The sequence below is a fragment of the Thyridium curvatum genome (assembly GCF_004353045.1).
Source record: "Thyridium curvatum strain D216 chromosome Unknown NODE_1_length_1224711_cov_81.814160, whole genome shotgun sequence".
Lineage (NCBI taxonomy): Eukaryota > Fungi > Ascomycota > Sordariomycetes > Thyridiales > Thyridiaceae > Thyridium > Thyridium curvatum.
In genome coordinates, this window is record NW_022156756.1 from 332,656 (window position 1) to 346,909 (window position 14,254).

General features: G+C 59.0%; 3 protein-coding genes across 3 annotated transcripts; 2 read left to right on the forward strand and 1 right to left on the reverse strand.

The window, feature by feature from the left end:
* Positions 1-1,391: 1,391 nt before the first annotated feature.
* Positions 1,392-3,388, forward strand: E0L32_000090 (uncharacterized protein; the record flags this gene model as incomplete). The annotated part of the gene is made up of 3 exons (XM_031143890.1): positions 1,392-1,394; positions 1,700-2,275; positions 2,384-3,388. 3 exons carry the CDS (start codon positions 1,392-1,394, stop codon positions 3,386-3,388), a joined length of 1,584 nt encoding a protein of 527 aa, XP_030997467.1.
* A 1,784-nt stretch (positions 3,389-5,172) lies between these two features.
* On the reverse strand, positions 5,173-8,924 carry E0L32_000091 (uncharacterized protein; the record flags this gene model as incomplete). Its single annotated transcript, XM_031144000.1, has 5 exons — positions 5,173-5,433; positions 5,523-6,274; positions 6,339-8,595; positions 8,662-8,706; positions 8,769-8,924. The coding sequence occupies 5 exons, from the start codon at positions 8,922-8,924 to the stop codon at positions 5,173-5,175; spliced, it is 3,471 nt and encodes a 1,156-aa protein (XP_030997468.1).
* Positions 8,925-11,838: 2,914 nt separating this feature from the next.
* E0L32_000092 (uncharacterized protein) lies at positions 11,839-14,187 on the forward strand (the record flags this gene model as incomplete). Its single annotated transcript, XM_031144110.1, has 1 exon — positions 11,839-14,187. One exon carries the CDS (start codon positions 11,839-11,841, stop codon positions 14,185-14,187), a length of 2,349 nt encoding a protein of 782 aa, XP_030997469.1.
* Between the last annotated feature and the right edge of the window lie 67 nt (positions 14,188-14,254).

Sequence of the window (14,254 nt, forward strand, 5' to 3'; positions counted from 1 at the left end):
CTGTGCAAACAAATCTACTCTTCTTGGCGTCAGACTCGCCAGACCTCGCCCGAGCTCACCTCGCCCCAAGTTCAGCTTCCCGGCAGCTATTTCCCACCTCAGCAGCGCCGATCGCCCTCACCCGAGAAGCGCTCCATGGACAGCGACCGCAGCGACACCTCCGCCCCGATGCCGCGCCCAAACTCCAACTCAAGTTGGCGCTTCAACGGCCACTAAAGAGGCGGAGTGGCTCGAGGAATCCTGCGGGAGGAACTTTCTGGGGTGTAACAGCAGCGAAAAACACGACATGACGTTGAAGACGGACACGGGAGGCTGCAAGTCGCACAGCGGCGGCCGGGAACTAGCCATGCATATGCGCTGTCCCCGGCCTGCCATTGCTACATTACCGTCGATCTTCTTTATGGAAAGCAAGCATGCTAGGATACTGGCAACGAAACTACGAATCTCGACACGAAACACGAAAACCACCGTCAACAAGCACTCAACGCGTTGCGAGCGAGCGAGAGAAAGAGGCTACAACACCTTCCTCTCCTCCCCTCGGAGGGGCCCTTGTGACTAGAATGTGCAATTTGTACATTTCTTTGGCGGAATGGCACCACTGGTCCCACGGTCTTACACGCCATTGGCCCACCAGACCGCCAATCCATCCTTCTCGATAAAGTTGGGTGGTGGTGCGAGTGGGGACTCCACTCTGCTCTCTGATTTACCCTCCGCCGGTCTACGCCCACTTCCCATCGAACGACTCGGGAGTCGGGTCTCCGCCCGTCGTCAGGTCGTCGGCTGCCCATCCGCGTGTCCTGCGGGGAGATGCCCACCTTCTGCACCGCCAAGTTGGGCGGGGCTCCTCCTTGGTGCTTGTCCTCGGGGAGAAAAGGGGACGTTGGGACATTCCGTGCCACGGCGAGCAGATGACGACATCAACCTCACAACTGGGATTATATCTTTTCCCCCTTGGGAGTCTTTGCATGGGAATTGGAGTTTCGCTTTTTCTTTTGGTCATTCCTCAGCGCCGAACCCGGGACAGACTCCCCGGTCTTGCTGTCGGGAGAGAACGTGAGGGGTTGAGTTTCACCCTGCACGACATTAATTCCTACTTTTTCTCTTCTTATTACATAGATACCCTAGCTCTTTTTGAGGTCCAAATCCAAGAAATATCCCATGAACATCCTAGGACAACGTCTAACACCGTCAGTCGGTGACATGCTGCAAGCATCTATGGAGAGGTCTCGTCCATACTTGGTAGTCCAGCAGTTGTCTGTTTCAGGAATGGTGTGCCTTGCCCAATGACAGGAGACGCGCTGGAGGGCCTGTGCCGCATTTGGAACATGGAGGTAGCAAAGCCCCCAAATTGGGACATTGCAGCCTCAGCATGAATCCATCGCAACCTTCACATGGTAGGCAGCTGGCTGCCTCGAGGGCGGCGCTTAGCCAGCTTCGCATCTTGATTTCTTGCAATTGATTCGCAGCGCCGTTCTTCAATTCGTTGGTTCTTCGATTGTTTGCTCAAAAGCAGTGGGTTTCAAATCGTAGTTCAATACACTTGTCCAACACCCATCTCGTCTTTTCACTGGTATTCGCGCCATGTCCCGTCAAAAGGCGCAGACCTCAGCGCTCACCGCCACAGCCAGTCGCCCTCCACGACTGACTCAAGGCCGAGATTGATCCCTGTGCAGAATGCATCGGTACACTGTCCACACAGCGGCAAAACACCAGCTGCTACGGGACTCTTGACGAGGACCAGCGCGAGATTCGCCTGTTCGAGCTCCTCCCCGGCGAGAAAGACGATGCCTTGCGCGGGCGCCTGACGACCGTGTCGCTGGACGCGAACCCGCAGTATGATGCAGTCAGCTATGTCTGGGGCGATCCCCAGCTCCGCTTCCCGCTCATCATCAACGACGGTCAGACCATCCTGATCACGGAAAGCCTACAGGTGGCCCTCCCCTGTTTGCGGCTGAAGGACGAGCCTAGGGTGCTCTGGATCGATGCCATCTGCATCAACCAGGGCGATGATCAAGAACGGGGTCATCAGGTCGGGATGATGAAGGACGTCTACTCCAGGGCCCGCTGCGTACGGATCTGGATGGATGTCGATGTCGATCTCACATCCCCGGCCTTCCATGCTGCCCAGCAGCTGAAGGCGTCACGGAACTGCTTTCAATTCGATGATGAAAGCTCTCGTTCCTCGGACCTTGGCCAGACCAAGGAACTGACAGATCATGAGCCGGAGTTCTGGGCCCCAATGCACAAGATATTCGCTCACACATACTGGGAAAGAGTCTAGACTCAGCAGGAGCTGTATCTCGCACGCAGTTTACGGTTTCATTTCCCACGAGGCAGTTTACATCCGGACGTGCTTATCCGTTTTGAATGGCTGACCTCACAGCACCTTTTACGGCACAACGAGGACGTATATTCAGTACGCGAGGCTCGAAAGCTTCTCTTCTACACTATGAGTGTTGGTTTCTGGGTGATGAGAAAACAATACAAAGTCCGCAGCGCCGTGCCGACGTTACTTCGATTGTTCTTGAGATCAATGGGCCTCAAGACAAGCGACCCTAGGGATTGGGTGTACGGGTTTGTCGGCCTTGCTCTGGGCTACCACGAGGGGGACTTTGCGCCGGATTACACCCTCACTCGCTTCCAGACTTATTCTTTGGTCGTGAAACACTACGTACGCAAATACCAATCTGTCGACTTCCTCTGCTACTACCTGTCGGGAAGCACAGACCGGTCCTTGCCGACTTGGCTTCCAATGCACGAAGCCCTTCTACTGACGACCGACTTCGCGTCCAAGTCGACAGCTGTTCCTGTGAGCTCGGACATCGTAGAGTTTGATGGCAGGCTGATGGCTCTACGAGGTATCAGATGCAACAGAGTTTCATGCAGGGCTGCCGACCCGAATTTCTCTATGACCATTTCGGAACTGATCACGCAACTCGAAGCCATATCTGCGGAGCTCGGTGTTGAAAGCGATCCATTCGCAAGCGCGCCTTTCCTGGAACTCCTCGAGTCGTGGGCCCTCGGCGATGTCAAGCTCGAGGACCTGTCTCGGGACGAGTTTAGGGATCACGTCGTCGACCTGATCGGGCTGGTCTCCTCCGAGGGCCTCGAAGACTCGGACCCCATGGACGTCGAGTCCTCGCTGGGGCCCGACCTCGAGCATCCCGAGAACAGGACCCTCAAGTTCTTCATCCTCGGGCTGCACCGGCTGGCTCATCGGGACGGAGAACAAGCGGCTGGGCGCCTCCTGGTCCGCCTTCAAGGCCCGCCCCGCGCAGCCGGGGGGACGAGATCTGGGTCCTGCTCGGCTGCTCCATGCCCGTGGTCCTGCGCCCAAGCCGGACTGGCCGATACCTGGTGGTCGGGCCCGCGGTCGTCCCCGGCCTGATGCGGGGGGAGGCTTGCGCGGGGCTTCTGGGCGACGGGACGCCGGGGCCCGAGTACCGGGGCCCGGAGATCCGGAGGATAAGCCTGGTGTGAGGACCGGGAGTCCTGGGCATGTCATCTCCATCGGCGCCACAGCGCCGGAAAGGGGACAACGCGCACCTGTGCAAGGATGGGGACAGGGGGTTTCAAAATGCACGCTCTGGCCTCTCAGAGATGGACGATTCCCTGGCTTGAGAGGAGAGGTGTGACATGCGCCCGCCCTCGGGGGTCACTGTGGAGTCTTTTCAGCATCGCGAGAACAGGCAAGCGCCCATCTACTCGTATAAAGGATGGATCCCCAAACAAACCAGGCCAGCAACAACAACAACAACATCGAGATGGCGCGATCGGCATCCACCCGGACGTTGACCTTCCCGGGCCCACGCTGGCCCTGTCCCTTCCCCGACTACACCCTGATTTACGTAATTGAACGCTGATCCCAACGGGGCTTAACCCAGCTCTTCCCTGTGGGTGTTGTTTTTGAACGGAAGCATCCGCGAGTTTCTTTTTTTATCTGATCAGGAGCTTTTCTTGGTGGAACTTGGGCTCGGGTCACCAGACCCACCTTTCGAACCCCCGGGACGCCTCCATCCCGAGAAATTCTTCCGGGAAGACGGCAAGTTGATGCTCTGATGTGGTGGTCGGTTGGCTGGCCAGGGGCTTGGACGCCGGGTGGGCCGTTGGGTTGTGGGGGAACCTCAAGTCGTCGGATCAGATAACAGGCGGCCAAGGCCCCAAGAAGTCCAGGTGGGCGAGAACGGTGGGGAAGACTCTTTGTTTGATGGAAATTGTGGTTCTAAAGGCCTACCTGCGGTACCTGCAGGTCTTCTTACCCGCCGGCGGTCGGCGACGGCGACGGCGGTCCAGGCTCCCCGGGATATGCGACCTATCCGTACATCACTGTCACTTTTGGCCATGGTTCCTCGAGGCGCATTTCGGAGAGACTGCTCGAGAAATGACCAGCCGTATGCGGGAGTTTGGACTTGCCCAGGCTCACTTTCCTGCTATACCAGGAGACGAGACGGGGAGCAGAAGGAAAGCTCTGTCATGCATGCCAATCCAAGCCCCTTTTCAAGAGAGCAGTCCGTCCTGGTAGGCCAATTCAGCATATATACGACCGATATTTGCACTGTAGGCTGGCTGCATGCCACTCCTCGTCGTTTCTCTTGGATAGGTACCACATGAATACCTTGTAATGTTCCGTACGTAGCATTGCATTGTGTAGCATATAAAGTTATGTACCTGTTGCAAAAATCATGCAAAATCATCTTTTGCTTTTTTTTTTCCGTCATCGACACACTCAAGTGTCCAGCGAGAACGGGAGAAGAAAACCAAGCAGGAAACCTCCGAGAAAAGCACGTATGCGCGTTGCCCAAGTACATTATGTATGTATGTGTGCACCCAGACGACCAAAACACAACGACACGAAGAAGCTGACACAACCTCGCCCGCCCGCCTACTCCCTTCGCAGGAACTCGAAGCCGCAAGACGATAGCAGAGCCCAACTAGGTCCTTGAGAGACCTGTTCAAACACACCAAAAGAATGCTTCGCTTCTCCTCTCTAAAGTGTTTTTCCATTTCTCTTTCTTTTTATGTATCACCACTGTTCCCCCTCCCTCAAAAAGAACAACAGATCTAACACAACCACCCCCAACCATCTTCACTACACTCTCAGCCCCTCCCTCGACCCCCCTATTCACTCACTCACTCACTCGTACGCAACCTCCTCGTCAGCATGCAGACCTCCTAGGCCGCAAACTGCGCGACGTGCGCCGAGGCCGGCGGGATCCCACCGCCGCCGTTGTTGCCACTATCGTCGATGTCGTCAACGTCGGCGTCGCCCTCGCCGCTGTCGTCGGGCGAGTACTCCCCGCCCCCGACGCTGCCCTGGATGCGCCGCCGCGCGTCGCGCTTCTGCTCCTCGGTGAGCTGCCTGTCCTCGGTGCGCATGTCGGGCGTCCACTGCGGCTCGTTGGGCGAGTGGCCGATCGAGGTGCCCGCGCGGATCTGTCACGAGATTTCAAACAAACCAAAATTAGCCCCAAATCAAAGAGAATAGATGTGCCCAGGTCTCCAGAGAGAGAGGGCTTGCTTACCAGGGTCTCGAGCGCACCGGCCGAGTTGTTGGCCAGGTCGTCGTCAAACTTCATCCGCCCCTCCTCGAAGAGCAGCAGGATCGTGCTGCCGCCAAACTTGAAGTAGCCCAGGTTCTCGGCCCGCCGGATGTGCTCCCCTTCCTGCCGCTCGATGACGGTGCTGCCGACCATCATGGCCCCCACGGCGATGAACATGACGCGCCCGTGCGCCACGCTGTCGATGGGCACGACGACGCGCGTGTTCTCGCCGTAGACGTCGAGCGCCGACCGGATGGCCATGGGGTTGACCGTGTAGTACTCGCCGCTGATGGGCTTGGGCTTGCCCATGACGCCGTCGACGGGCACGTGGAAGCGGTGGTAGTCCTGCGGCGCGAGGCGGAAGATGCCCAGCGCGCCGCCCGTGTACCGCTGCACGTCCTCGGGGTACGCGCTGCCCAGCAGCGTCTTGATCGAGAACTCGCGGCCCTTGACCCAGATCTTCTGGGCCGTCTCGAGGCGATTGAAGACCACGCTCCGGCAGTCCGCGGGCGAGACGATGATGTTCGGGTTGTCGGGCGCCGAGCAGGGGCGGGCCGTGGGCTTCAGGGCGCGGTAGAAGAACTCGTTGAAGTTCTTGAACGCCTCGACGGGCAGGAGCACTTCCGACATGTCCAGTCCGTGGAAGTCGATGAACTTTTGGATCTCGGCCTTGGAAGCCGGGTCATCGTACTTCTTGCCCTGCTTGATACTCAAGCTCTTGAGGAGTTTGCGAACTAGATATATGTCAGTACAAGAGGTACAGTGCACATGTGATACGCGGAGGGCCAAGCGACTTACTCCTCCTGTTCTCCATATTGTTGGACTTCAGGCCCTTGTAGAGCAGGCGGATGCCCAGCCTGACATAGACGCTCATCTTCTCTTCGTTGATCTGGCCAGTGATGCGATCCTGCACCAGGATGTTGGCCGAGTTGGCACCCAGCTTGTAGCCGCCATAGCCGATCTTGGTGACGACTTTGGAGTACCACTTCCTCTGCGCCTGAGAGGCGGTGACAAAACCGCCCATAACCAGGTTGTTGACCTGCCGCCAGTCCTGGCTTGCGCAGGTCGCGATGTGGGTGATGATGTCCGTGTCTTTGCGCTTGTTCAGCCTGGGCTGGTGGCAGATGGGACATTCTCGGATCTCGACGACGTGCTCCTCGCCCATGTCATCGTTGAGGTCTTCCTTCCTCAAGTTCTCGCCCTCTTCCCCGGGAGAACCCTGTTCGGGGATGGCCAGAGTGCTCGACGCATCGTCAGACACCGTGCTTTCAGTAGGCGTGGCAGTGCCGTCGCCGCCAGTGGTCCCGGGCACGGGCAGCAAGTTCTTGACTTTGCTTGCGTCGGGAAGCATGGCCCTCATGCGATCAGTCATCGTCTGGGGCTTCGACTTGGCCTGCAACTGGTCCTCGAGGCAGATTACTGCCTCTTCGACCGTCAGATCGCCAATGCCGTTCTCGCCGTTGGTGTTCTTGTGTGGGAACCGCTGAAAGAAGCTGTCTATCGTGGACTCGCGAAGGGTCGAGCCAAGCGTATCGAGCATAGTCGTGAGCTCTACCTTACTAATGCAGCCGCTCTCGTCAGTGTCGTACTGTTTCAGCATGGCCCTCCAGAACTGTTGCCTCAAGGCCGCGTAGGGCATATATTTGGCGCGGATGTAGAGCTGGGGGTTGTGTTTGTCCTCCCACTTGTCAATATTCTTCATCTTCAAGGCAAGGGTGTAGTTGTTGAAGTCAGGGTCGTCCGAGTCGGGATTCAGCTCCCCAGCAGCTGCAGCCATAGACGGAGGAGCAACATCTGTCGGAGCTAGAAGACCGGGACTCGGCAGCGGAGCGGCAGCTACGTCAGCGGCAGAGTCACCGCTCGGCTGGGACACTGCCGGTGCGGACGTTGGGGCAGGCACCGAGGTTGGGGGACTTATGGTGGAAGATGCAGATGGCGTCTTACTCAGAGAGGGTCTGGCACTCTTGGACAGGCTTTGGGCGGAAGATGTTCGAGACAGTCCAAGCCGGGCGAATCTGGAACGTTGCGAAGGCTGATACTCTGGCGGGTCGCGCAATTCGTAGAGGCCCATCTCGTTTGCTTTGGGGGCCCGGTCCATCAGCTCCTTGATGGGAAGGTTGGCAGAGGCGATGAAGTCATTGCCAGAGTACTTGTCGCGGTCGATGACCGTGAAAGAGAAGGAGTACGACAACTCGTGAGTGGCAACCTGAAAGATCATCTTCTCGTTGAAGATTGGGTTCAGGTTGTGGCGGATCGTCTTGGTGCGATAGGTCTTCTTGCCGAGTGATGCGACGACAAAGGGGTCCATGTCAAAGCTAGTCTTGGTGAAGTTCGACTCGGGAGGCAGATCTGTGATGTTGCGAATCTCGAGGAAGATGATGCCCTGCACGTCGACACCGCCGTTGACGAACTCGTAAGGGTTGTCTCTCTTCTTGCGCTTGAGGCCTTTGATCCGTAGTCGCCTCCTCCTCTTCTCGATGGTCTCGGGCTTGGAGGGGTCCTCGTCCTCGGGCATGTCGTCCTCATAGACTTCAAAGTCATCATCATCGTTGTCGTCGGTGGTCGCCCCGCCCGGAGGGGGAGATGGTGACGGGCCGGGTTGGAAAGGGGAACTAGTGGGCGCGTTCAGGGGAGTCAGCGCAGGCGTAGGGGCGCGCGAGGGGATATCCGCCTCTGGTGCGCTCTTGATGATGGTGTAGAGCTTCTCAAAGATCTGAGCGTCCGTTGCTTGCTTGTTTGTGGAGTCGTAGAGGCTGAACTGCAGCAGAACCTCTCCCGAGACCTGACTCGACTTCTTCCCGGGACGTTTGCTCTTCAGAGGAAACCACCTGGGCAGCTGCTCCGTCTTGTCGTTGGCAAAGATCTCCTCTAGAGCGAGGTCGAACTCTCCGAGGTAGTCCTTGCCAAACCGGTCCTTGTCCCAGCAGCAAACATCGAGGAGGAGGCTGTTGACGCCAGTGATGGGCAGCTGGCAGATCTCGTTCCATTCGGGGTTCAGGGTTTTGGACACGGAGTGCGTCATGTGTTTGGCTTCGCCGAGGTTCAATACGAGGTACTGTGCATTTCCGTGTTAGCCTCAAGAGCAGGAAACCTACACTGAGATGGTCAGGAAGCTACTCACCGGGTCAGAAGTGCCTCCACGATCCTTAGCTGCAAGGTTCCGTGCCTATCCACAGCAGCATATTAGTCCTGCCCAGCTCATTATGTACTCTTTCAGAGTGTTTTTACCTTCATGATGACCACCGCCAGAACTAGGCCGGTGTCCTTGGGGCCTTCTGGGCTCGCGGGGTGCCTCATCGGGCTGGCACTACGGCTGTTGGTGGTGGAATTGGCTGCCGAGTGACCTGCACCCGGCTTGAGCCGGCTGGGGATGATGCGAACCATGGCGATCGAGTTGCTTCGGGCGAGATCTTGTGCCTTTGTCAAGCTCGACCCCAAGGGTACACGTTATTAGGCTATAGCAATGCCAGGTGCGCGAATTCGGTCGAACAGGAGGCGTTGGAGGTTATAGACGGAGGTAGGCAGGCAGGCCGATCTTGGAGGAATAGAGTTGGAGACGGTGATTGGCGATCGAACTGCCGAAGAGGAGCAGAGGAGAGGCAGTCGTCGAGTTGTATATCGCTCAGACGGAGATTCCTACTTGGTCGAGGTGCAGTTCGGAAGTCGGGAAAGGGTGAACGTCATCCAGCTCAGAGCTCCCCCCCGCTTGGCTCCAGTTCTTGGAAGCAGGCCGGCGGAAGAGGCGGATGGGGAAGTCACCACTAGATTGGAGAATTAGGGGGGGGTTTTTCGAGGTCTGCTGGATCAATTGTTCAGACGGTCAGCCATGCCAGACTTGTACGAGGGAACCAGAGATACAGCTGAGCGAAGTGTCGGTATGGGTAATTCGGAGCCCATACCGCCTCGAGGGATTAAGGGCTTGTTGAGGTTGGAGGATAATATGTCTAACCTGGTAGAGACGCAGCTGATTCCCACTTAGTGGTTATGGGGTTTTGCAGAAGACGAGTCCCCACGAGTCGTGGCAATAGATCCAGCCACACTTCCGCTTCGGGGATATCGGGGAATCCTGGGGAAACAGTCAAGGTCGTCACGATGAGAAGAGAGGGAAATCTGCACATAGAGCTATATCCGCGACGATGAATTCGCGGAGTTGGCAAAATAGCAAACAGAAGTGAGGCTTTGCCGTCTGACAAGCAGCAGCAAGTGCTGGGTGGGGAGGATTTTCCCCGTTTTGGCAGTGCAAATATCAGTAACGTCACAGGTTGGACTCTTCCCACACCAACACACGACCCACCCACATCCATGGGACTTATGGCTGCCAGCCTACCTACAGGCTACTACCTAGGTACCTACACCCATTGAGCCCCCAACGCCAATGCCACCACCACAGCTGAGAAGCCGCCTAACTCCCCAGCCAGGTAGTCTACTTGGCTGTGCTGTAGCGCCCCGACACATGGCCAAGTACCAAGTACGGGTAGGCTGCGGCCCCGTGTTAACGGCGGCGACTCTTGGCTCTGACGCTACCCGATATGGCGGGGTTGTAGGTACGATGCAGCCTGTAGCATGGCCTCGCAGGGCTCGGGATGGAAGCTCGTCGAGAGAGCCCCAACACTTCGTGTCTTACGGCCCTTCTGTGGGTTCTGGGGGGGGCTCGGGCGATCGAGAGAGATCGTCAGCAGGGTAGCCTCTCCTAACTCCGTGGCTTTTATGCGCGCGTACACGCTACCTACTCCGTACTTTTCTTTGCTCAACCTGGTCCACAGCCAGCTTAACGCGTCATTTCCAGTTGAGCAAGGAGGGGTGTTCTCGAAACAGGTTGGCTCAATAATGGGCTCTATTTTTGCCTGCAGCTTTGCTCTAAGGATCGTGGCTTTCCATTCGTTGGCCCGCTTGTATCAAATCTACGACGGACGGGGGCTCATTTTCGGCTTCAATCTGCCGTACCCTTGCCAATGGGATGGCCGTCTGCTTGCCGTGTGCGGCCCCTTTTCTCCCTCATACATACCTTGTGCCCCTGAGTTTTGTACGGAGTAGGAGAATGGTTTATGTCCTGGTGCTGTGGGTGGCCTCGACAGCAGCTCATGGTTTCAATATTATGTCTCGAGGCATGCCAGAACCGCTTGGCGAGGCGCATCACCGCTGCCCTTGCCCTGTCCCTCCCGCACCTTGTTTGCACAGATCGACAATTTGACGTTCCGTGCCCTGTTCGATCGGCCCAGGACTCCTCGGTCCCCCCAGCGGGAAGTATATGATGGCCCTCATATCCATAGTAAGCTGCATTGAAATGGGGTGATTGAAAGAAGGGATGCAAGACAGCATGCAAGCACGACATGCATGCTGGGGCTGGAGTGCCGTACAACCGATTGTGGGTGACAAGAGACCAGGAGCATCGACGAAGGCGCCTTGCGATTGATGCGACTGAGCTTCTCGCCCAGACCTGCTCCTCTTTGCCCTCCTACCTCGTGCTTCGTACAACACCGCCGAGCGGCCATGTAGAAGCTAATTCTCCCCCTCAGCAAATGGCTCCGTCGCACGCCACAAAAAGCTTATCAAGCGTTGTCGGGGACGGATATAAGTCGGCGTGGTTCAGCCCGGGCTCGACATCAACTCCGGCGGCATTGGAAACGGCCTACCTATTGCAAACTAGCCGACCCAGAATCCAAGACGCATCGTCCGGATGCAGAAGGAGGATACACCACCAAGTCTGGGGTGACGTGCGGCCCGGTTTGCGACGGGGTTTCTTGGCTCGAGAGCTTGTCTGGCTGAGCTTGAGTGCTACGTAAGGCACGTCAGCCGCTTCTAGTCCATGGGCATCTGCACACTCGATCGCTGAGGAGGGGCCCTGGAGACTAAGGAGTGCTGGAGGGAGAGGGGGTTAGGTAAGGTGGGTGGCGGTACTAAGGTAAGGAAGGACAAGAAAGGGCATGAGGTAAGCGAGGGGTGATTACCTAATGCCAGGGCCTCAGGGGGATCTGCCTGCATGACTTCTGTCCCTGAACTAATAACTACCCTTCACGTGACTCCCCCAATCGGCTGGCCAGAACTGACAGGGGGTTGCCATGCCAACTTTTCCCCCCCTAAAGTGGCCCGCCAGTGGCCACACACACACCGCTGCCGCGTTTCGAAACAAAAGTCAACGCCGTGACCATCTGCAGGGCGTGCGTGGTGATGCCAGCAACAAGCAAACACCGGCAATGGACCACTGATCCCGCACACCACCGCAGAACCGCTCAATTGACTGTTGGGGATCCAAAGCATCCCTGGGCAACCATCGCACACCTACGTTAAAAGAGGACTCATGGCATCCCCATTGACGCCCGCCCACCATTCCACCCTGAACTGCGCAACTCCCGCGACCAGCCGCCGCTACGACGATTACGAAGTGCGCGCCTACACCACCTATTCCGACATGGCAGACGGAGGGAACGACGAGGGGGACTCCTCCCCCTTTGTCAGCACTGTCCAGGACGACAACCAAGAAAACATCGTCCCGGCCAAGGTGCGCCCTGCCTCGAGGATCATGTCCGGCACCGAGCTCTCCCCCCTTAAAATCCTGCAGGACCGGGCTCCGTCCGCCGGCGACCTGAGCGTCCCCGGGAGCGCCACTCTGCCTCCTGCTCGGAGCCCGCGCAAGTTCATCCCCGAGAAACGATTCCCCGTCAAGGTCTCGCTCGACGAGACCCCGAGGGCGCCGCGACAGCAGCCCTCCACGCCGCAATCGCCGGCCCCGCAACAGCAGGAGCAACAACATCCCTCGCCCCGGGCGGCGCAAGCAGAAGAGCGCACAGCCAACTTGGAGGAGATCATCCACGAGAACCCCGGCCTGAAGCATGCCATCGATATCCTCGAGGACGACAGCGAAGTCCTTGACAACGATGACCACGCCGGCAGCGATGACTCGGTGATTCACCACGCAGCTGACGAGGTGGTGGACGAGGACGATGCTGCTGCCGGTATCGATGACACCATGGTCAGCACGTTCAGCACATTCTCCGCCCTGCCCAACCTCACAATGTTTGCCAAACTCGGCCAGAGCCCAACCAAGTTTGGCGACGGACTCACCCCGCGAGCACCGAGGGGCCCGCCCTCACCATCACGCACACCCCGCGCGGGCCCGTTGCCCAACAGGACAGCCCATTACGAGTCAACGGGCAACACGACAAGCCTGCTCATGGACTTCACAGAGCAGCTTCGCGTCGCCCAGAGGAATCAGTCTCCACCGAGGAATGGACGTGTCTCTCCCTCCAAGAGCGCTCCCGGTCAGGTCCCCCAGACGCCCCAGCGATCCAACCTCGTGAACCTGCTCGACTTTGATATCCCGCCTCTACCCACACCACGCAGTATCCCCACCATCACGCCGCGAGAGCTGGAAAGCCTCAAGTCGAACTTCCTCTCGGAGATCTCCAGCCTCAAGGCGTCCCTCAGCGGCAAGGAGGCCGAAGTGCAGTCCCTCAAGACCGCCGTCGGCGATGCCGAGAAGCGCGTGGGACAGTCGATGGAGCAGCTGCGCGAGGAGAGGAGCCTGCGGGAGGCGCTGGGCGAGGAGAAGGACAGCTGGGAGAAGCGCGGCCGCGACATGGAGAACGTCCTCCGCAAGGTCAAGGAGGAGATCGTCATCGGCTCGCGCGAGAGGGAGGAGCTCGAGGCCAAGCTGACCGAGGCCGAGCAGCGCCGCGAGGCCGCCGAGATGATGGCTCAGGAGGCCGAGTCCAAGATGGCCGGCATGCGCGCCGGCAAGGCCTCGGCGGAGGCGGCCGCCTCGCCAGACAGGGTCAGGAGTCCCGGCGGCGGCGGCGGCGGCGGCGCGTCCTCGACGCAGCGCGAGGTCGAGGTCGCCGTGGAGCGCGTGGCGCGCGAGCTGCACGCGGCCTACAAGACCAAGCACGAGACCAAGGTGGCGGCGCTCAAGAAGAGCTACGAGAGCCGCTGGGAGAAGCGGGTGCGCGAGCTCGAGGCCAGGATCGTCGAGGCGTCGGAGGAGAACGAGAAGCTGCGCCTGGGCCGCGACGCGACCATGACGCGCGTGGCCGTGCCGTCGGCGGCCGAGGCCGAGGCCGAGGAGGAGCGCAAGGCGCGGGCGGCGCGCGACTCGGCGCAGATCAAGCAGCTCGAGGCCGAGGTCGAGAAGCTCGAGGCCGTGGTCAAGACGGTGCAGGGCGACAACGGCGAGCTGCGGTCGCTGCTCGAGGCCGAGCGCGTCGAGAAGGGCGAGCTGGTCCAGCTGGCCGAGGAGATGATGGCCATGCAGCAGCAGAGCTTCATCGCGACGACGCAGGAGCGCGAGCAGCGCGAGCAGCGGGAACAGCGGGAGCGGGAGCGGGAGCGGGCGCCCGCTCCGACGCCGTCCGCCGCGCGGGCGACGCCTAACAAGCGGCACTCTGTCATCGGCACGCCCTCCCGGCGGCAGACGGTCGCGCCCGTGCCGGCGCCGGCCGAGCTGGCGGCGCCGCGCAGCGCGAAGCGCATCTCGGGCCTCAAGGCGCCGAGCTCGATCGCGAGGTCGGGTATCCGGCCCCCCGGTCACGAGCGCAAGTTCAGCAGCGGCGGGCCGGTCGGCATCCCTAGGCCGGGTAGCGGATCCGGGTCGAGGAGCGGCATCATGAGCTCCATCGAGAAGATGGGCGCCTATCGGGGCAGGGGAGAGTGAGAAGGGAATGGAGAGAAGGGGATGAACAACTACAGGTTGGAACGTGCCCATGATTTTCATGAGTTGG